The following is a 23779-nucleotide window of genomic DNA, read 5'->3' on the forward strand; positions in this document are numbered from 1 at the left end:
AAGAGTATTTTATACTGCGGTGAAGTAAAGGTAAGAGTATTTTATACTGCGGTGAAGTAAAGGTAAGAGTATTTTATGCTGCGGTGAAGTAAAGGTAAGAGTATTTTATACTGCGGTGAAGTAAAGGTAAGAGTATTTTATACTGCGGTGAAGTAAAGGTAAGAGTATTTTATACTGCGGTGAAGTAAAGGTAAGAGTATTTTATGCTGCGGTGAAGTAAAGGTAAGAGTATTTTATACTGCGGTGAAGTAAAGGTAAGAGTATTTTATACTGCGGTGAAGTAAAGGTAAGAGTATTTCATACTGCGGTGAAGTAAAGGTAAGAGTATTTCATACTGCGGTGAAGTAAAGGTAAGAGTATTTCATGCTGCGGTGAAGTAAAGGTAAGAGTATTTTATACTGCGGTGAAGTAAAGGTAAGAGTATTTTATACTGCGGTGAAGTGAAGGTAAGAGTATTTTATACTGCGGTGAAGTAAAGGTAAGAGTATTTTATACTGCGGTGAAGTGAAGGTAAGAGTATTTTATACTGCGGTGAAGTGAAGGTAAGAGTATTTTATACTGCGGTGAAGTAAAGGTAAGAGTATTTTATACTGCGGTGAAGTAAAGGTAAGAGTATTTTATACTGCGGTGAAGTGAAGGTAAGAGTATTTTATACTGCGGTGAAGTAAAGGTAAGAGTATTTCATGCTGCGGTGAAGTGAAGGTAAGGGTATTTCATGCTGCGGGGAAGTAAAGGTAAGGGTATTTCATGCTGCTGTGAAGTACAGGTAATAGTATTTTATACTGCGGTGAAGTAAAGGTAAGAGTATTTTATACTGCGGTGAAGTAAAGGTAAGAGTATTTTATACTGCGGTGAAGTAAAGGTAAGAGTATTTTATGCTGCGGTGAAGTAAAGGTAAGAGTATTTTATACTGCGGTGAAGTAAAGGTAAGAGTATTTTATACTGCGGTGAAGTAAAGGTAAGAGTATTTTATACTGCGGTGAAGTAAAGGTAAGAGTATTTTATGCTGCGGTGAAGTAAAGGTAAGCATATTAAGAGCTACGTTGCATGTGTTTATGAAATATTGCCGTATGAGAATAAGATGACGCGTCGCCGGAGAGTGCTGTCCCACGGCATGGCGAGCACGTCAATCATGGCGGAGTTACGGCCGAGCGGCTGTGGGTCATCACTCTCCAGCGCCTCCTCCAGAAGAATCGTCGGCGTGAGCCCGGCGGCGTGACGCGCTTTGGGAGGCGTCGCCTCTCTGGGCTGTCGTTCACAGCTCATCAAACGTCTGATCGCGACAAACTCAAGCCTACAAAAAGCACGTCAGCCTGTTTTTTTTTTTACTGGCGACACCAAATACACACAAACATCTGCTTGCTAGGCTACGTAGGAACATCAGCATTAAAAACGTCTCCGTGATGACTTCAGGTGTCAGCATTTCAGGGGACATGTGAAAGTTCGTCATGAAAAAACCACCAAGGAAGAAAGGTTCTTTGACTAAAAACACAACATCAATTGACTAGCGAGTGCATTATTATGTGTAGAAGAAGACGAAGAAATGCTGTAGGTATTACAAGGAGAAGAAATGTATACTGTACTATGTAGTATCTATGCAGTACACTAGCACGCTAGCCTGTCCTATCCCACGTACACAGCAGGTGAATCAAACAGGTGACGAGCATAGAGAAGTGAAGATGTTCAACATGTGAGGGTAAACGCGTCTTACGGTCTTTGGTCTTTCACCCTAGCTTGAGGCGTTCCAGGTGCTTCCAAAAGACCCTTTGGACATCTCATCTGTGATGTTGATGACAGGTAATCCTCTGTGGAATACAAACAACAAACATGAACGGGTGCTTCCCTTTTCCACGCCACATGCTAAAGTGCGCTTACTTGCACCCCTCCAGCGCCACCTGCACTACGCCCTCCTCCTCCTCTGCAAGGACGCTTTGCTCTTCTTCCTGTACGTCCAGGAGATCACACGTTGGTGGGTTGCATCATTTCATACCGTACTGCTAAGGAAAGCAAAGATGTCACCTCATCGGCGTCCTCCAGCTTCTTCTTCTTGCTCTCTGGCATCAGGTCATCCAGCCAGCTCATCTCTCTCTTGGTGAAGATGCAGTCCAGCAGCTTCCTGATGAAGACCAGAGCCAACACCTGGGGACGCAACATACACGCTTGTGCTGGACGATTGCAAGTCATGAGCTAAAGCTAAATCCCAATTCTTGGAATTCCCGTTTTTCCATAACAAAGTAACACAATAATGACTTTCCCTGGAGACCAATCCGATGAACAAGGAAGTAGAAGTAACTCGTTTTTTCTTTTACAAAGGAAAAGAAAGCAAACAATCACGTGGTATCTCAGCATTCGTACACTTAATAAGCATGGCATTAAAAGGGGCGGAGCCACCACAGTTGCAGCCGAAAAGGCCTTAATAGAAAGAGTTTGGCTTTTGTCTTGACACTGACATCAAAACTTCAACTTTGGAAAAATTCAGAATTCTGTTCGGAAGCTCAAGCTGGGCTGAAATGCTGTGGAAATATGCTAAAACATAGAATAAGTAAGAGTAAATTGTTTGAGCTCAAATGGGGAATTGAACTAACCATCTCTAGGTGTGTGTCCAAGCACTATTCCAGCTGCGCTGTACAACTTTTGCTACTTTGCTACTTTTGCTACCATACGGTGGAGGAGTGGTTCACACGTAGGCCACACAGTCAGGACATCTGGGAGACGCGGGTTGGAATCTCCACTTAGCATCTGTGTGGAGTTTGCATGTTCTCCCCGTGCATGCACGGGTTTTCTCCGGGTACTCGGGTACTCCGGTCCCGCCCCCCCATTCCAAAAACATGCTAGGTTAATTGGCAACTCCAAACTTTCCATAGGTATGAATTGTTTTGTCATTCTATGTACATGTGTAAATAATCTATGTGTATTCAAATACAATGTGTGTATTTACTTATATGTTCTCTTCTATTTATCTGACACCATGACTATAATTTGTGTTCTGAGAAGTTGCACCCCCACCCCTTCTCCCCTGGCTGTGTAGTACTCCTTCACTTTGTGTACTGTCTGTTAGCACCTCTAAGCCTGGAGAAGCTCCAACAGGCTTTATAGTTTCCTATCCATGCTGTGAGCATGTAGTAACAGGTACACAGGAAATACAGTATTTTGTGAACTTCCTTCCTGGGTGCTTTGATTTCATGCATGCTTATTTCTAAATATAGTTGATATATGTTCTCCATGTCGATGTTCATGTTAAAAGTATCTTGCAGGCTAAAAAAAAAAGGAGTGGTGTTGTGTATGAATGGTGTCATGTACACACCATCATGGGGAAAACGATGGCAGCCTTGGAGGTCTTGATGACCCAGAGAAGGATCAGACAGGTGAGCTGGATGAAGGTGAACAGATGCACCTTCCTCAGGGGTACGTGACGCAGGTAGATGAAGTCTGGCTGGTGCTTGGCTGGCATTCCCAATAGTCTCAGACGGTCAAACAACTGCAGAGAGAGAGAAAGTGAATGGAAATTCCCTGTTTGTATTCAGTCTTTGTCTTTGCTAATGCTTGATGATGAAGTATATATTTTTGTGTAAAATGTGGAGTGTGTACCTGTATTCCTCGGAGAGAAGATGCTCCCATGTAGAGAAACACACCATACAACACCGGCATGGGAATGAACTGAAGGACGCAAACAAATACATCCAAAATGTCATGAAGTACACATGCAGCACATAGTATTATACTGTAGTATTTTGAGATGAACGATCAGTAAAAGATATCAGAATGATGCATTGGCAGATGTTGTATAATCTCACATATGTATATCTTCACTGACCTTGAGCACAGAGGTCATAAAGACGGAGCAGCCCATGAGCGTGAAGATCATGAGACCGGTGACACGTTGCTCCCTGATGCCCAGGAACTTGGGCTGCTCCCCGGGGGCCGAGCACTGTGACTCCAGCTTCAGGCTGTTGACGTGCGTGATGGAGAGCACGGTGGCTGCCACGAACCACGGTAAGCCCATCACGGAGCAGACGCCCAGCATCACCCCCACCATGAAGAGATCCAGGTGGTAGCCGCAGCCTTTCTACACGGGTGGACACGACAGTCAGCGCCGCAGGACTTGATGGATGCTGATCAGCACCAAAGGCAGGATTCTACCTTGAGTTTGTGCTCCTTCCTATTTATGATGACAGCTGTGATCTGCTGGTCCATGAAGATGAGGATAGTGCACAGCAGAGCTGGAAACATAGTGATGATGACGGTCCACCAAGGGTTCGGCCCCAGCGGGTTGATGAGCCAGCCTCGATCATCTCTGGTTGGCTGGGATTGATAGTATTGGTTGGACAGGATTCATCAAACACATCACTAGTTTGAGGCCCCCGCCTTGATATGAAAGTTTAATGTCAGTGTGGCCCGCGCAAGTTTGATATGGATGCTGTATGGTATCATGTACCCAGAAAAAAATATTACGTTTGATTAATGTTCATGTTAAAGGTTAAATAACTGTTAATAGTTATCCTCCCTATCCGTGTGGAAGTGGTAAGTTTTTGGCTATTTAAGTTTAAAGGAAATAACTTGAAGGCTACCGTTTAGGTCGCTAGCTCTCTAGTTTGCGAGTTAGCATGTGTCTCAAGACCCTGCAGTTGCGCAATATGTTGTAAATAAAAAGAGTATAAATGTGACTATAGTCGTGTTTTGTCATGTCTACAAGGCTCTGAGTTTTTATTATTATTATATTTATTTATTTATTTATTACTGATTGATTGATTTTCTTTATTCTTGATTTGTTTTTTTTTTCATCTTATTTTGTGTAGAAAAATAAAATTTAAGATATTTGAGAACAGTGGAATGTTTTATCAGAGCTTTTCTTGTAGAAAATTGGAACCAAAGCGAAGTTATTAAAATGTTTTTGTTTTTAATAAATGCGTTTGGGGGGGGGGGGGGGGTTCGGAAAACCTGATGCGGCCCAGTCTCCAGTGGCCCCCAAGTAAATTGAGTTTGAGACCCCTGCTATACAGTATATCAGCGGGAAACTATTTATTTTTCAAATCCGCCATCTGGTGGTCATCTTGAGCAATATCATAGCGTTTATTCAGAAATGATCAGTAACATCATCAGTAAGAATCTACATTCAAGTGATTTTTAAAACAATGAATGAAAGGTATTTCTAAATATGAATTCCTGTGATCATGCAGGATGACACTTGAATTTGAGCTAACCAGCTGTGGTTTTCTTGTCTTTCATGATCACAAATAGCTACACAATAATTCATATTTAGAAATAACTTTCATTTGATGCATTTCATTCTTTCTTACGTGTATGTCCGTGTATGTACAATGCAGGAATTTCACTCACCTTAAACACGCTCGGGACCTTCAGCTTTGGAGAGGGGATCCCTAAGGCATAATCCACCAGGACCATGGTGAAGATGGTGATAAAAACAGCAAAGTCGCTGATGACGCCCCTCACCTGTTGAATTGCAGATGTTCATGATGGTTTAGTGTCTTTCAGAGATGCTCTTACTACTAATACTATACTAATTTACATAGAAGTAATGAGTTTTTGCAGCCTTTTAATATTGCAGTACTAGCAAAAAGCCACTAGGGCGCAATATTGCACCATGTCGCTCAACAAGCAGGTCATGTGATGATTCTGATGATGTTATACCTTTGTGGGAAAGTAATTGCGGAACCTGAACTCCTTGAGGAAGGAGGACATGAAGACGGTGGAGAAGAAGAGGATGACACACCAGAAGAGGACGTCAGGAACGTAAGGTCCATCCTGACTGCAGGCCTTGCCCACAAACTCCCCACGCTTCTCGATGCAGTCCTGCAAACACACGCCGCTGTGATTAGCAACACACCACAGGAGGCTGAGCATCCATGTCAACAGGAAACACAGGACAAAAAAAATGCAATTTGGTGGTGATTTGCAGTGAATAATCCAATATAATCCTGCCCACATGGCCTTAATCTCTCCTGTTGTCCATCTGGGAGAGCATGCCACTTGAAGGTATGAAGCTTTGTCATATTTTCACTGCCACAGGACTAGGAGAATGAGCGTGCACCTTGACCTCCAGGGCTTCCCAGTAGATTTCCGAGGCAGTGATGTTATTGAACTCCCAGTACTGTAGGGTGCTGTTGGTGGGGTCGGACGGCTCAACGCATGAACATCTGTGGAAGCACATTAACATCTGGGTGTCGGGATAATCCCACATCTGCCCCGGATTTACAGGTCCTCCAAGAAACAAAGACTTTTCTCTGTTGCTTTGATGGGTGAGAGTGATGGTCCACATACGAGTACAAGGTGAGCTGCTCCAGGTTGTTGTTCTTGTTGAAGGGGTAGTGGTCCCCCAGGTGGATCAGTTTCTCCAAGGCCTCATAGATGAAGATGATGCAGATGAGAGAGGCGAAGGCTTCCTCTGTAAAACGAGTGATGTAGCAAACAAGGGAACTGGCATCCGTGGCCACCAGCACAATGCAGAAGACGGCCGTCCACAGGCCGATGCACGTCCTCAGGGAAAGATAGGACAAGCCGTACTCCCTGTGTGGACACGCAGACGCCACATAGGGAATCATTTATTCCACAGCGCTGACATGCAACTGCACAGTCAAATCTAACCTACTTGCAGAATTTGAATAATATCTTCTCAAACACCAGCACTGGTCCCGTGCTGCCCAAAATGGTGAGCGGCTGCCCGGCAAACAAGGAGTAGGCCATTCCAGTCAGCGAGGCTCCAAACAAGGACTCAATGGCACTCTAGAAAACAGGACAAAAGTTACGCAGGACCTCTGCTTGTACAGTCATCGTTCGTTTATGGCGCTTTGTTGGTTCCAGACCGAACTGTAATAAGTCACTACGTAGGATTTTATATTAATGAATGGACGATTTTCATAGTGAGGGCATAGAAGACCTGCTTATGATCTTCTAAATACACTAGCAGTATTAGAGCTCCCTCGACTTGACATGTGGTGTGTATAAATATGCTATGTCTAAATATGCTTTAACATTAGAGCCCTCATGACATGACATAACACCCCTATAGTCACCTTTACACTCCTATTACCCAATAGACATAAGATATAACACATGGCAAACCTATTTACCACCGTCTAATATGCTTTTTAACATTAGAGCCCTCACGACATGACATAACACCCCTATAGTCACCTTTACACTCCTATTACCCAATATAATAGACATATGATATAAGACATGGCAAACCTATTTACCACTGTCTAAATATGCTTTTTAACATTAGAGCCCTCACGACATGACATAACACCCCTATAGTCACCTTTACACTCCTATTACCCGATATAATAGACATATGATATAAGACATGGCAAACCTATTTACAGCTGTCTAAATATGCTTTTTAACATTAGAGCCCTCACAACATGACATAACACCCCTATAGTCACCCTTACACTCCTATTACCCAATATAATAGACATATGATATAAGACATGGCAAACCTATTTATCACCGTCTAAATATGCTTTTTAACATTAGAGCCCTCACGACATGACATAACACCCCTATAGTCACCCTTACACTCCTATTACCCGATATAATAGACATATGATATAAGACATGGCAAACCTATTTACAGCTGTCTAAATATGCTTTTTAACATTAGAGCCCTCACAACATGACATAACACCCCTATAGTCACCCTTACACTCCTATTACCCAATATAATAGACATATGATATAAGACATGGCAAACCTATTTACAGCTGTCTAAATATGCTTTTTAACATTAGAGCCCTCACAACATGACATAACACCCCTATAGTCACCCTTACACTCCTATTAGCCAATATAATAGACATATGATATAAGACATGGCAAACCTATTTATCACCGTCTAAATATGCTTTTTAACATTAGAGCCCTCACGACATGACATAACACCCCTATAGTCACCCTTACACTCCTATTACCCGATATAATAGACATGATAATAGACAATCATGTCTTAATAATCTAAGCGTGCTATTGCGAAGGATGACTGCAGAGCTATATACGTATGATGCAAGATGGACCACATGGTGCATTTGGGGACGTGCATGTCATTAGGAGGAACATGTCTTTGAAAAGAACATCCACTATTAGCGGTGTTCTTCTCATGACAGCATTTACTATGATAACCCATTCCTTTCCTCCTGATCAACCATGCCCACCCCCAGCCCAGTGTTGCAGTGATGAAGATGAAGATAGGGCTTGCTGTACTATGCGTCCTTCTGTTGCCTCGCCCAGAAGTCCTCCAAAGGTGATGACGGGGGACATGCAGGCACAGTAGAGGAACAGGAAGGAGGCCACACACTGCAAACTGAATGCGTCCGTGTAGTCGGACACGTAGTGGCAGGCTTTGCGCTTGATGTCCAGAAAGAGACCACCAAACCATCTGAAGATATTGAAAATATAAAGATTCACATTCATACCTTTTCATATGCCAATTCATATTCATGTATATTCTTTGGAATGAATCTTGCACAGTGTTCTATTTTCCAAAGCCAACGGTAAATGATGACAAATAAGATTTATAGCTGATGGCGCCAGCCGTGGCGAGCTAGCGCTCACTAGTCAGTTTCATTTGTGGGAGTACTACCGCTCAGCTAAATAATGTTTACGGTCGTTATAGCCAAGAATTCTACTTTTACAACATAGATTTAAGGCTTAAGTCATAGAGATGAAGATCGGTGGCCTTCAAAACAGAAAAAGAAAAGCGCCTTCTAGTATGACCAGGATAGTATAAACATCCAGCAGCAACACAACATTTTGGCATGCCTACTATTTGAATGAAAAATCTACTGAAGCATCTACTGCCATCTACCTGGAGAAGCCTTGAGCAGAGGTCATGTCTGGAAATTAGACTGAACAGCGAGAGCAAGCTTGCTGCATGGCTGGTACCATGGAGAAAAGGGAGCGCTTGATTTGCTGACGCTCCAAGTACAGGTATTCTCGCCTGATACGGGACCTATTTTTATTGTTATACGTCATAATTCCCTCATATTGCCCTGCTAATTATGGTGCACCCCGACTATCTTATATACTATCTAATAGTTGGACATCCATCTGACTGAATCTTGACTGACTTACTTCCCAGTGCGCTGCAGTTCGGGGCCTCCATGGCCGCCATGCTCCTCTTCGTCACCCTCGGCTACGTCGTTCAGCAAACTGCTGGTGTTTTTCTTTCTTTTCTCCTGTACAACGAGCACATTCTTATAGTAATGCTCATTCATTGGCGTCAACATGATTTGTAACACACAGCAGCGCTAGCCAGTTTTTGCCCATCATCAACAATCCTTATGTGAAACGTGACCATGATTTTCCCTTTTCTGCGTGTTCAACGAAAGGTAGCATGAGGGCGCTAACAATGCATGTAAACGGGACACACCTATTTAGACTATAAAGCCCTAAAAAACTCCACCAACAATGTTGTACTTACATACGTAGGTGAGCTGAACAGTGACAATAACATTGTCACTGTTATTATGTTACTATGTAACATGTCTATGTTACAACTATGTTACTATGTCTATGTTTATGTCTATGACATAGACAACATAAATGAAATGTCCTTGCCTGGCTCCCGTGTAATAATAAATAATAAATAATAAATAATAAATAATAAATAATAAATAATAAATAATAAATAATAAATAATAAATAATAAATAATAAATAATAAATAATAAATAATAAATAATAAATAATAAATAATAAATAATAAATAATAAATAATAAATAATAATAAATAATAAATAATAAAGTGGAAAATAAATAGATGACATCAAATATGAACAACAATGTACAGCGTAAACAGTAATTTGTACAAATAATTTAAATAATTTAGAATAAATAACAATAATTTAAAGTTTTGGTTGTGCGTGTGGGCACGTAGAGGCTTATGTGGGCAAAGTACTGCAAAGTATTACACATTATCATGAATGTACTTGTTACTACATGCTCACAGCATTAGATGAAGGGAAAAAGGTGGTCATGTTTCACAAGGATTATGGATGATGAGGAAAATTCCAAAAAAGTGCATTTTTCCTTCAAGGTGTTGACAATTAGCCTTGTCTGTGTATCACTCCACAGTCCTGTTCTCACTGCCCAGAGTCTCTTGTTGGATAAAATACCTTCCCTTACTGTGGCCAACCTTCACATGCAGTATTTGAGATGGACTACAGATCGCCTCTGATGGTTAAAAGTTGCTCACCTGAGAGGGTACATTTTTTGGTGGTTCTATCCTAATAGAGGGATCCCACTCTCCTGGTGGCAAGACGGTCACTTGATCAAGGAACTCATCAATGCCAGCAATCAGATCATTTCTGTCTTTAGCTTTGTAGGCAACATCATGGAACACCTGGGGGCAAATTCCATCATGGGTAAGGGTGAGCTTCATAGATGCAAGTACAGTATAATGAAACTGGTTGGTTTTTCTCCTCGGGAATGTGTTAGCTCTCTGGCGATGGACAGAATGGGATGACTAATCTCCAAAAGCTTGCCATAAAAGCTCTGAGCCGAGCGTCATGCTGAGAAATGTTCCATCGCTTTCACAGCTTGCTGACTTCTGCTCAAGTGTGAAGGTGGCATCTGGTTGGCGGTCTAACCGGGAGCAAAACGTTCTTACCTCGTCTGTCATGAGGGTGGCTATGGACCTTCCTATCTCGTGGTACTGAGGCCCTCTTCCGGAAGGTCCCAAGAGAAGAAAGAGAAACCTGCGGCAGTATGAAAAGAAGACATCTGAAAGTCCCATCCATCACCGCTTGGTCAAGTGGCTCACCTGGTGGGGATGGGGACCTCGGCCAGTCCACAGAGAAGAGCTGCTGGTGAGAGTCGAACAAAAGCTACCACAGGTTTGTTCAGAAAGTCCAACTCTCCGACTAAAACGTTGCAAGCCTCAGCACCTGGTGGGATCTTTTTCATGAAATGAAGATCCATCTGAAAGTAAAGTGTAGAGTTGAGACAGGACTCAAGGCCTCGAGGACTTCTTGGTAGGACACAGCACGTCAGTTCCTATGCTTTTACTCATGTCACCTGATCTGCTTTTCCATGTCAGTGTGAACAGAACACATTGTGATTTTTGTTGGTACGTCGACATGAATGCACCCTGGACTGGTGGCCAGCCAATCACAGGGCACATATAGACAAACAACCATTCACACTCACATTCATACCTATGGACAATTTGGAGTTGCTAATTAACCTAGCGTGTTTTTTGGAATGGGGGAGGAAACCGGAGTCCCCGGAGAAAACCCATGCATGCACGGGGAGAACATGCAAACTCGAGGGTGGAATTGAACACTGGTCTCCTAGCTGTGTGGCCTCTGTGCTAACCACTCGTGCACCGTGCAGCCTGTCGCAATAATAATAATAATAATAATAATAATAATAAATGAAGAAATAGCTTCCATCAAATAGTTTTATGGTTAATCTTGGGATTATAATGCTAATCCGTCGATGGCGACAAATGAAGGACATACTGTATGAAAGATGATGGACATGACATAACGAGGTGAAACAGGCTAGCACAGTAGCACCGCGATGCTGTCAGTGACACATCGACAAAGCGATCATCTCTTCACAAAGGAATTGACGTTGGCACGGTGAAGGTGTTGATGTTTCAGCGATAAGCAATCATTGCAGTGTTCTTTGGAATGATATCAAACGTTCCTTTTATGCGTTGCCGATTATGGATGACGATACGTACATTATGTATGGATTTAATAGAAAGACAAGCACTCAGACGATGACAAAAGGTCATGTGTGCATTATTTGCGGGGTTTAAATGGGGATTTCTATCATATATTACATGTTTATAATCCTAATCCCTTGCTAAATATACAATATAGTACAAGGATGTTCTTTTTTTAAAGTGCACAAGCCGGTGGTAGGTCGCCATTGAATATAAAAAGAATAAAGTGTATTAGAAGAATGGATCCTGCAACGGGGTATGGTATTGTACATCTAATACACAGTATTAGATAATAATTCAATGGATGAATACATCATTGATACGCCATCACCATCTTTGAAAGGCAGCAAACTTAAATGAGACAGATGGGTTTGAGTCCAACCTATACAATAGTGTGCATAGAATTGTCCGTGATGTACCTTGCTTAAATCCACACAGCTGTTTTCTCTGGTGACGTCGCTTTTTCCATCTGGGCCCGCTAAGTGCGACTGGGATGATGTCATCTCACCTGGAGGAATCCCACAACAAACACATGACAGTGAAATGGTACTGCTATCACATGTGTACCATTTTATCACACAGGGACAACAGAAAGAGAACGGATATACGGTTCGTATACGAAGCAGTATAGATGAACATAGTGTACATGTCACCAATAATGGCTGCCTGGCTGGCTGCAGACGTTTTCTTGGGTTTGGAGATGCTGACCTTCACATGAAAGTCACTCCATGTGATGTCATCACTACACACATGCACAAACATATCTACTCATCTAACTATATGTCCATCAGTGTGTAAGCAGTTTGTGTATCCATTAAAGCATCCATTTACCTGTCTATCCATCCATCCGTCCATTTGTCCACCACTCTATCCGTCTAAGCATCCATCTGTCCATCCATCTATCAATTGGTCTATGCCTCCTTCCATCCAGTCTGTCTATCGCAGGGGTCTCCAACTTGCGGCCCCGCGGGCCAAATGCGGCACACGGGATGCTAGTTTGCGGCCCCCCGCCTTGATATGAAAGTTTAATGTTTGATATGGATGCTGTGTGGTGGTATCGTGTACCCAGAAACAGCAGCTTAAAGCCGTGTCATTGTATTAGCAGTGAAGCTACAGGCTTATGATGCTGGGGTTCAAATAAATGTGGGGAATTATTTGGAATAAAAGTGTAAATACAAGTCATAAGATAAAGCAGCTCATCAAACATGTTAAAGTTACGATGCTGCTCCCAGATGGAACCGAGTACGATGCTAACTTGCTAATTGGGTAAAATTATGAAGTTTCATTCATGTTCATGTTAAAGGTTAAATAACTGTTAATGCTGGTCATTTTAATTTGAAAAATAATTTCTCTACCCACCGACTATATGTGGTTTCTTACGTTTTTCTTATTTGCTGTTTTATTATTATTTTATTTATGTATTACTGATTTATTTATTTATTTTCTTTATTCTTGATTTGTTTATTTAATTTTTTACTTATTTTGTATAGAAAAATATATATTTTTTTAAAATTTAAAAAATAAACTTTTAAAAATAAAAAGATATTGGAGAACAGTGTAATTTTTATCAGAGCTTTTCTTGTGGAAACCCAGAATCAAAACACTGAAAAAGTGTAGGCTATAGCAGAAGCAAAAGTATTGAAGACAGTTAATTTATTTATTTTTTTCTGTTTTTAATTTTTTTTTAAATGTTAAACCTGATGCGGCCCAGCTTCACCCAGGCCCCTGCTCTAGTGGCCCCCAGATAAATTGAGTTTGAGACCCCTGGTCTATCCGTCCATCCATCCATCATTCCTCAGACTACTTCTCGGAAACGTTCATATGCAGACGATGATCACAGCGCTACCAAACCCACAGTCACTGCTCTCCATCTCATCAACCAACAAGATGGGACTGACATCAATGTCTTCTTCTGTGGTAAGCCTGTATCAAACATCACACATACAGAGTACTTAAAGAGGCTTGCCGGAAAGCTCAAGACCAGGATTAACATCATCTGCAAATTAGCAGGGAACAGCTGGAACTCTGCTTTACTCTGATCCAACGCTTTCGGTAACATTCCTAGAATGGAACTTCCGGGATCAATAACTCCAGAGCAAAGGAGACGTCTTTCCATCCGTGGTAACACAGACAACTGCATACAAGATGTTTCTTATCCGATCAAGCAGTACGACTTATACTGATCTCTATGAGCAGCCAGCCGCCACACCGCCGGGACCGTCTACAAATGTCTATATAGACAAGAAAATAAAATATTTAAAAAAATTAAAATTAATATTTCCATTCTGTATGCATCATTCTGGTTAAAAAAAAGGTACTTTTATATTTATTCATTCATTTTGAAATGATATTACCAATAAAAACGATGTCAAAGGACGGCACTACACTTGACAGAATTGAAAGGATTGAATGATGCTTTCTTTACGATATCGACATTTGGAGACGGCCCCTTGAGGAGACATTGAGATGAAGGCTGGAATGTGAGGGTGTACAGTAGATCCCTGTGATGGCAAATAAATGGAATTGAGTATGCTGCCACTGTAAGCTGCATATTTAGAAATGATTAAGGACTTACAGTGAATGAGATGAGTAAAAAGCACAAATGGGCATATTTTGTTCAATTTGTGAGTATGCAGGGATCCACTTTTGTGAGGAGTGTATGCCATAAAACCCAGACAATAACAAACAAGACTAACCAAAAAAAGAGAAGAAGTGATTTCCTCACCGTTTTTGTCCAGATGAACCTCTGATGTCCGTCGACTCATATCAGCAAGAGAGCGCATGATTGGTAGACGATTAGCCAGCTTCTTCTGATTCTGGTGATGGTGGCGCTTCAGCAGCGTCTCATGCACTCTCTTTCTCATCTCATCACCCAGTGGCGAGTATAGCTCCTGGTGGTCCAACACCATGTCTAATAAATAACAAGACATAAATGTATCTTATCCACGCTTCAATATGGGAAAGAAAAAGGAAGACAGCATTGAAGTAAAGCAGGTGCTCGTGGACCTCCATAACCTTCTCTCACTCCCGATCATAAAGGTAAAAGTCTGGAGTTTGGCAAGCGGTACTGGAACTTCAGACTTGGTCAAATGAGACCAAGATAGAGGTTTTTGGAAACAAACACTGGAAGTGGGTGGGGCTTAACCCCATTGAAAAGCTATTGATTGGCTGAAGAGTAGAGGACCTGGGTGGCTGGATGATTTGGAAAAACTGTACAAAGACATGCCATCTTGTCAAATGTGGTAGGAGAAGATTAGCGGTAAAGTATTGTACAAAGTACAAAGTATTGTACAAAGTATTAACATCAGGTCTGATAATTATTGTGTCTTACATGATTTCATGTCAAAGAATTATTTCTTGGGCGGCACGGCGGACTAGTGGTTAGCGCGCAGACCTCACAGCTAGGAGACAAGGGTTCAATTCCACCCTCGGCCATCTCTGTGTGGAGTTTGCATGTTCTCCCCGTGCATGCGTGGGTTTTCTCCGGGTACTCCGGTTTCCTCCCACATTCCAAAAACATGCTAGGTTAATTGGCGACTCCAAAGTTACTCCAGGTATGAATGTGAGTGTGAATGGTTGTTTGTCTATATGTGCCCTGTGATTGGCTGGCCACCAGCCCAGGGTGTGCCCCGCCTCTCGCCCGAAGACAGCTGGGATAGGCTCCAGCACTCCCAATTATTTCTGGTCAATAATTATGAAGATAGAACATGCAGTATGTATATATGATATACATATAGCATTCTTATGTATATAGTATGTAGTATATGGTACAAACGTAACATACATATACAGCCTGTATATGATAGACATACAAAAATGATATACTAACATAATTCTGAGACTCGGAAAGACATGAGAAGATTTGGACAACACAAGTCAAACAGGAAATGTAAGCATAAGACAAGATGGAGACTAAATGTAAAGAGATGTAAGGATGAGAAGATGCAGACAAGACGAGATGCAAGGATGAGAAGATGCAGACAAGACGAGATGCAAGGATGAGAAGATGCAGACAAGACGAGATGCAAGGACGAGAAGATGCAGACAAGACGAGATGTAAGGACGAGAAGATGCGGACAAGACGAGATGTAAGGACGAGAAGATGCGGACAAGACGAGATGTAAGGACGAGAAGATGCGGACAAGACGAGATGTAAGGATGAGAAGATGCGGACAAGACGAGATGTAAGGATGAGAAGATGCGGACAAGACGAGATGTAAGGATGAGAAGATGCGGACAAGACGAGATGTAAGGATGAGAAGATGCGGACAAGACGAGATGTAAGGATGAGAAGATGCAGACAAGACGAGATGCAAGGATGAGAAGATGCAGACAAGACGAGATGTAAGGATGAGAAGATGGAGACAAGACGAGATGTAAGGATGAGAAGATGCAGACACGACGAGATGTAAGGATGAGAAGATGTAGACAAGATGAGAAGACGTAAAGATAAGATGAGATGTGATGAAAAGCCAACGAGAAGCATCCATAAAAGAAAGCGCTCCTAGAAATGAAGACAAAAAGTCGGATCCATCAAGCGGCATGGTGTAGCGGAAGGAGGTAGGGTAGGTGCCTTGCTCCAGGGAATATCAGCCATGATCGATTTACCTGCGATGTCCTGGATGGTGTTGGCCCTCATGTCGAGCAGCACGCTGCCGTTGATGATGCAGCTGCGCAGCTCAAACAAGCTGTGCAGAGACAGCGTGGCCACGTAGGGTTTACTCCATCGCTCTCCACCGTCCTCGACGTCCTCCTCAAACTTCAACCACCTGCAAGCACAGGTTGCGCGTTAGTGCAGAGATGGCAGCATATGGAAGTAACACACCATCTGCTAACGTTCTACTCACACATTTATTAGCATTGATAGCTCCTTCTCTCAGTTGTACTCATTTAGTCTAAATACAATATGTCTGACTTATCACACCATGGAAGCCCACTTTCAATCCTAAATAGAAACATGTTGGCTCACAATTACCAAAGCTACATCCAAAAATACTACCTGGCACTTTCCCTCCACTCACAATCCTCCCCCTCCCTCACAAAGATCTCATCCATCTCCGTGAAAAGGTCATGAGGAATGTGCTCCTCGTCCTCATCTTCTGTGCCAAGAAGAAACTGAACTCTCTGTGAGGGAGTGTCTGGAACACAAACAAATTACAATGAAGAAACCATCTACACCACATAAACACAAGTATTGGAACGCCTACAATACCTATGTGAACAAAAGTATTGGAACGCCTACAATACCTATGTGGACAAAAGTATTGGAACGCCTACAATACCTATGTGGACAAAAGTATTGGAACACCTACAATACCTATGTGGACAAAAGTATTGGAACACCTGGACTGGAACGGCATTTTTCATGCATATCCCACGGTGCCTCCCATGGTCTTATTCCATGGTCCTAAGATATCTCCCATGGTCTTATTCCATGGTCCTAAGATATCTCCCATGGTCTTATTCCATGATCCCGATATATCTCCCATCATGGTCCTACGATATCTCCTGTGGTCTTATTCCATGGTCCCGAAGTACTTCCCATAGTCCTAAGATATCTCACATGGTCTTATTCCATGGTCCCGAAGTACTTCCCATAGTCCTAAAATATCTCCCATGGTCTTATTCCATGGTCCCGAGATATCTCCCATCATGGTCCTACGATATCTCCCATGGTCTTATTACATGGTCCCAAAGTACTTCCCATAGTCCTGAGATATTTCCCATGGTCTTATTCCATGGTCCCAAGGTACTTCCCATAGTCCTAAGATATCTCCCATGGTCTTATTCCATGGTCCTAAGATATCTCCCATGGTCTTATTCCATGGTCCTAAGATATCTCCCATGGTCTTATTCCATGGTCCTAAGATATCTCCCATGGTCTTATTCCATGGTCCTAAGATATCTCCCATGGTCTTATTCTATGGTCCTAAGATATCTCCCATGGTCTTATTCCATGGTCCTAAGATATCTCCCATGGTCCTACGATTTCTCCTAAGGTCTTATTCAATGGTACCTTCCATGGTCCTAATTTCAGAGGGAAATGGTTGTGTTTTGGACGTTGAGAGGTTCTTTGTGGTGGGGGGCGCATGTCCACATCTGCCTTGGTGTTTGTGGAGGGAAGCCTTATCCTAAATCGTGTAGCAAATTTGGAAGCCAGTGGCGTGTGGGGGTGTTGTGCTCATGTTAGAACACACATCAGGATCCCAGCTGCAGACTTTTGGATGTATTGGAGTCTCTGCAGGCACTTTTCAGCATCTGGGGGAGAAAGCAGGGTTGTGGAGGTGATGGAAGGTGGTGTCACTCTCGGAATTGTGTGATAAGGATAATGTAAGTTGAAGGTCCATTTTTACACCAACGTTGATGAGAGAGATATTAGAGCCAGAAAAGGCTCCAAGAAAAAGATTTTGAATGTGGGTGGGGTCAGGGTTCCCAAGTTCGTCTACTCCATAGTCACTCCAGTCATTGGTTTGTGTACTGGAAACGTCCCCAAACTCCAAAAAGCAAAGAATCGCCCCAAATGAAGGCGTCCAAAGCAAAACCTTAATTGATCAATTAATTAATTAGAAGGTGCGAATCAATACTTTTGTCCATCTTGGTGATCAATACTGTAGAATAGTTGGTGTTACCATAAAGGGGGGACTCTCTGCCCTCCACCAAGGTGAGTATCCTCTCCCTGCTCCGCCGTCTGTGTTTGTTGCCATGGTGACGATGCCTGCCATGGCTGCGGTGTCTGGTGCTGCCCAAAGGGACGTGAACCCCGATGTAGAGAGTCCTGTGGCCTGGAAACACCCGCCCAGACCAGGGTAGACGAGTAGCAGGTGTGAACACATTTCTGGTGGTCTTCAAATTTTGATCAAGTGGAAAACAACCTATTTCATTTTTTTTTGTCTTACTCCCCCTTCTTTCCTTTGCATGTTGTAGCTCTACTTAAAACCTCTTAAACATGGGGTCTCAAACATGCGGCCCGCGGGCCAAATGTGGTCCGCCGGACACTAGTTTGAGGCCCCCGCCTTGATATGAAAGTTTAATGTTAGTGCGGCCCGCGCAAGTTTGATATGGATGCTGTATGGTATCATGTACCCAGAAAAAATGATTACGTTTGATTAATGTTCATGTTAAAGGTTAAATGACTGTTAATAGTTATCCTCCCTATCCGTGTGGAAGTGGTAAGTTTTTTGGCTATTTAAGTTTAAAGGAAATAACTCGAAGGCTACCGTTTAGGTCGCTAGCTCTCTAGTTTGCGAGTTAGCATGTGTCTCAAGACCCTGCAGTTGCGCAATATGTTGTAAATAAAAAGAGTATAAATGTGACTTTATAGCTTTATATAGCTTTATATCAGCTAACTGATGTCATGTTTATGCAATGCACCCAAATTACCTCGGTGATGGACGTAATGGGGACCCCTAATCTAGGACCTTTTGATATGAAATGGCGTTGGTCTTCTCATACCTTCAAGATCTTCCTGCTCAAAGTTGGTACGTAGTTGGGAGCGTGTTCCTCCTCTGTCCACCACAGCTTCATCATCACTCTGTGAATGACACGCAGCATTGGCAGCATTACTGAGATAACATGGTGGTTTTTACAGTACAGGAGAAGAGGGGTTGCCATGGAAACATCTTCATCCTTTCTCAGGGCTTTTCTTTCTACGGCCTCAGGTTTGCAGCTAGGGTATTTCTCATTCAAAATAACACCTTTACTGTACATAATAGCTTATCAAAGCTATATTAGCTGCAATTGTTGCTAAATGAAAAGAGCAGAATTTTAATCCAAGTACATGAAGAAGGCTTTTATTTTGTTATTCTGTAAATCCAAATCCAGAGAAGCCAAAGTAGAAAAAAGGGAGTTTTTGACACTACATGTACTACAGTACATAGCGTGGGTGTTTTTAATCTTTAAAGCCTTAGCCCCAAACATTTCCATCATGAACTTTTGCAAGCTGCTGACGTCTCACTGAATGGGATCTCCATGTTGACAATGTTGACAAATAGACACTGCGTGTATTTGTGGCTAAAACTCAGCTACTCTTTCAACCATTCTCAAGTTTATGCTTCTTTTCAGGAATTCATTTCATTTCATTGGATGCTTATTAACGCTACTTTTATTTTTACATTTTATTTTTAAGATATAACATGGCTAAAAGGGGACCTAATATGCCTTTTCCACTTTTCTGACCTATAAATGTATTTAGAATGTAGTATTCTGGTGAAGAATTACCGTTGCAACGACCCATCATCAGTAGGGTAAAACTAACCTGTCTCACGACGGTCTAAACCCAGCTCACGTTCCCTATTAGCGGGTGAACAATCCAACGCTTGGTGAATTCTGCTTCGCAAAGATAGGAAGAACCGACATCGAAGGGTCAAAAAGCGACGTTACGCTCTGAACGCTTGGCCCGTAAGGATAATTCATAATGCCGCCTACAGAGAACATACTAACTCCTTATTTCTAAAATCACAAATACTTCAACTTCCTGATGTAGTTCATCTTCAAACAGCTAAAATAATGCATAAGGCTAAAAATAACCAATTAGCTAAAAATGTCATCCAATACTTCTCTACAAGAGAGGAGAAATATGAAACACTTATATGCTAGGACTACGTTAAAAAGCCATAGAAAAAAAGCCCCTTTATTATCAACTATACCGTTTATCAACTCCTATAAAGTTGGGTTCGGCAGCTATCCGAAAGTCCTTGTGAGCACTTGGGAGTGTGACCAATTACAAAAAAAAATTAAAACAGTTTTCACATGAAGCATGAAATCCAAAGAAATACAGCTGAATAGGGGCAGATTCTGGAAGATCCAAAAGGCTTGGGGGCGGGCGGGGTTATGGTGTGTAGCTGCTCTCTAGGAGTCCACTACTACTCAGAGGGCCCCTACAAAGGGCCCAAAAATGAGAACCATAGGTCCCCTTAACCAAATAATGCAAAGTGAGGAAATCAGTCATTAGTTTTTGCATCATTTGGCTTTTCATAATAAATTCATATGTAGGCTAGGCCAAAAATAACTGACCCTACTGTCACAATGAAAGAATATGGATTCCGTACAGCTGATTACTGCTTTTGAGATAATATTACGGGAAGTGCATGTAGCATGGATACTCCTAACTGTTGCTTCCATATTTAATAAAAGCTGGCATCAAGTCAAGCAACACGGCAAAGAAGATCAGATGACTAAAGTAAAGAGACGGAAAAAAAGGAATATCATGGAAGGATGTCCAAGGAACTCATCCCTCCAGATGGTGGTGACAGGTTCAGGGACATGCATGGCATCAATGTGCAGTATAACCCCCGAGACGTGGTGTCTGGATCATTGGAGATGATTGACAGCTCTTTTTTGGCATCTTTGTTAAAAGGATAGCATTTTCTTGTTAGCTTTTGCAGTTGTGGGAATTCAAGCTGTGAAATGTCCTGCTGATATGTGATCACTTGAACTCAAAGGCAGCATCCAAACCCTATCATCACATAAATGCGGCAAAAAAAACATGCATGGAATTGGAGCTATTCCGCTATTCCAGCTTGGAAAAGTGAAAACAATGTGTGGTCTTACCTTTCATTTGTAGCTATATGAAACACATGGCCTATCGCATGGGATACTACTTCCTGTTTAAACATCTCAGCTGCTTTTTCTCACTGTAGAAAGACGGCAGCAACAAGCACCTGCCAGCTCACATACACCCCCCCGGCCTCGGTGGTGAGCCAGAGTACTGCGGGTATGCCATTTCTCTGCAGTTTATTCTTGCATTAGCAAGGCATGTCGATGAATACATGTTTCTGCTAACATGCTAACATGCTAACAAGCACCATGCAACCGTGTTTATGAAAAAAACATGTAGAATATCCAGTGGTTGAATGTACAATATGAATATTGATTTGATTTTGTCATTTTAGGTCCGTCCGTCTGCTTCCTTTTAGCATTTTGGAAATCTGTAGGGATTATACAAAGAAGTTCACTCACCAAACCTTGATGTCCAACTGATGAACCAAACGAAGCGTTGACCTAAAACACAAACAAAGAAGTACAATGGAGAAAGATATGTGACATCTTGGCTTTGTGGTGGTGGTTTGATGCCGCAAGAAGGACCCAAGTGCAGGTAAAATGTTTGTTAAGAAGAGGAAGAAGAGGCTAAGGCAAAGGCTGAACTCAACCATCAACACACAAATTAGGAAAAGGTGGCGGCAAAAAAGAAGGCAAAAGCATGCTAGCAATGCAAACACATAACAGTGCTTGTGTCTAGTTATAGAAATGGATGAAAATGATACTATGCTAACATTAGCATGCTTGCAATGCTAACGTTAGCATGATAGTGATAACTGTTTACATATGTGTCTACCCATTCAAATAGCTAAAAATGCTAGTAATGCTAACATGCTAACACCTAGCGTTATTGCGCAACGTACAGGGAAGGCTAAATGTCTGGAATGACTTGTGAATTTTAACTTTGGAACGGTCTGAATCAGTCGAGAAATGTGGAAGTGGGTAGAACTCTTCAGGTCAAAGGCATTTTTGTCATCAAGGAGCAAAGGAGCAAAGATAAAAAGGCTAAAGGCTAAAAAGGCTAAAAAGGCTAAAAAGGCTAAAAAGGCTAAAAAGGCTAAAAAGGCTAAAAAGGCTAAAAAGGCAAATATAGTAATCAGTGCTGTGTGGGATAAAGTTACATGGTGCCTTCAAGGTCCGTCCAACAAAGTGGGATAAGTCACCACTCGCATTAAACACGCAGAACCTGTGGGATTTAAGTGTGTATTATTTTTATTAATATTATAAATATATATTAATATATATTTATAATTATATAGAATTATATAAATATAATTATATCGAATTATATAAATATAATTATAATATATAATATTAATATTATAAACTTTATTATTTTTATTTTTTATTTTTAGATACTTTGATGTAGTTATTTCTAGTTTGAGTTTCCCTTAGCCTGGTGGTTGGGGGGGGGGGGGGGGTCTGCCTTCCAGCATGCTTTGGGGATATGATGTCCTCCTTGTACACATATTTGGAAATACTGTAAGAATTCATCTATTATTTCATCTTTTCTTTTTTTGTGCTTGTACTTTACAGTGTTAATAAAATGTGCTATAAGAGTCATGTCTACATCAACAAATGAAACCCTTGAATCATATCATGTGTACACTGTATCCAATGGTTCTGTTTTGAACAGTGTATCTAGATGCGTATGGAATCCTATCTATCTATTCCTATCTAGATAAAAACCTGTGTTATCACAATAACTTGTGATGAATTTGGAGTTCAATCTGGACAAATGCCATTAAAAATCTTCTCATGGATTGACAGCCGTAATTATTAAATCTAGGCATTCCAACAGCACCCCGTTTGACAGTTATGGTGTTCCACGGCAGATTAAAAGTGTAAATTGTTATTTTTAGATGGCGGTCTGCCTTCTGAGGTCGGGCCGTGACCTCGTGTTTTGGAGCCAAAGCCACACCAGCGGCACAGCGGCCAAAAAGCCTGTCCCTTAAAACCTTTAGCTAAATGGAAAAATCTGTTGGATGTTGACAGCAAATGGCTGATGGCATCAAATCCCCATCAAAATGATCAGCAAACACCTAAAGTGGGTCAGAGGTCATGAAGATAGAAGATATGAAGGGAGGAGTCCTTTGCACTGCTCGATAAAATGCACTTACGTATATATGTACATACTTGTTGCTAGGCAGATTTCACTTGGAACACACACTGGGAAGGTTAGCCAAAAACACTAGGCATGTGTTCACTTGAATCTGTACTCTGTATGAAATAGAAATTCCATATTTAACAGAGGGAAACAGCACCATCTGGTGAGGAACCTAACCTGGTGCAAATACAGTAGCATGGAGTAACTGGAACTAACCAAAATCAACCACATTCAACATCATAAATACGTGTGTTTACCACCTTCAACATAAGTACATACAAACGTGTGTTTACCACATTCAACATCATAAAGGCATGTGTCTACTACCTTCAACATAAGTACATACAAACGTGTGTTTACCACATTCAACATCATAAAAACACATGTTTACCACCTTCAACATAAGTAAATACAAATGTGTGTTTACCACATTCAACATCATAA

At 41.7% G+C, this 23779-nt stretch overlaps 1 protein-coding gene across 1 annotated transcript in view; it reads right to left on the reverse strand.

Annotated features, from left to right (window-relative positions):
* Positions 1-874: 874 nt before the first annotated feature.
* The window catches only part of LOC131135928 (sodium-driven chloride bicarbonate exchanger-like), a 31101-nt gene continuing 8196 nt past the window's right edge, over positions 875-23779 (reverse strand). The window contains exons 9-32 of the mRNA XM_058082348.1: positions 21649-21690; positions 19144-19222; positions 18321-18473; positions 16691-16829; positions 16300-16460; positions 14417-14602; positions 12111-12199; positions 10780-10937; positions 10627-10714; positions 10213-10359; positions 9091-9194; positions 8221-8395; positions 6608-6741; positions 6280-6525; positions 6050-6155; positions 5650-5811; positions 5338-5451; positions 4141-4302; positions 3815-4066; positions 3589-3657; positions 3305-3478; positions 2020-2139; positions 1876-1943; positions 875-1805 (exon numbers count right to left, since the gene is read on the reverse strand). Coding sequence (XP_057938331.1) covers positions 1730-1805; positions 1876-1943; positions 2020-2139; positions 3305-3478; positions 3589-3657; positions 3815-4066; positions 4141-4302; positions 5338-5451; positions 5650-5811; positions 6050-6155; positions 6280-6525; positions 6608-6741; positions 8221-8395; positions 9091-9194; positions 10213-10359; positions 10627-10714; positions 10780-10937; positions 12111-12199; positions 14417-14602; positions 16300-16460; positions 16691-16829; positions 18321-18473; positions 19144-19222; positions 21649-21690 — 3204 coding nt within the window. The 3' untranslated portion in view covers positions 875-1729. The remainder of the gene's footprint in view (positions 1806-1875; positions 1944-2019; positions 2140-3304; positions 3479-3588; positions 3658-3814; positions 4067-4140; positions 4303-5337; positions 5452-5649; positions 5812-6049; positions 6156-6279; positions 6526-6607; positions 6742-8220; positions 8396-9090; positions 9195-10212; positions 10360-10626; positions 10715-10779; positions 10938-12110; positions 12200-14416; positions 14603-16299; positions 16461-16690; positions 16830-18320; positions 18474-19143; positions 19223-21648; positions 21691-23779) is intronic.

Source organism: Doryrhamphus excisus, chromosome 9 (genome assembly GCF_030265055.1).
Source record: "Doryrhamphus excisus isolate RoL2022-K1 chromosome 9, RoL_Dexc_1.0, whole genome shotgun sequence".
Lineage (NCBI taxonomy): Eukaryota > Metazoa > Chordata > Actinopteri > Syngnathiformes > Syngnathidae > Doryrhamphus > Doryrhamphus excisus.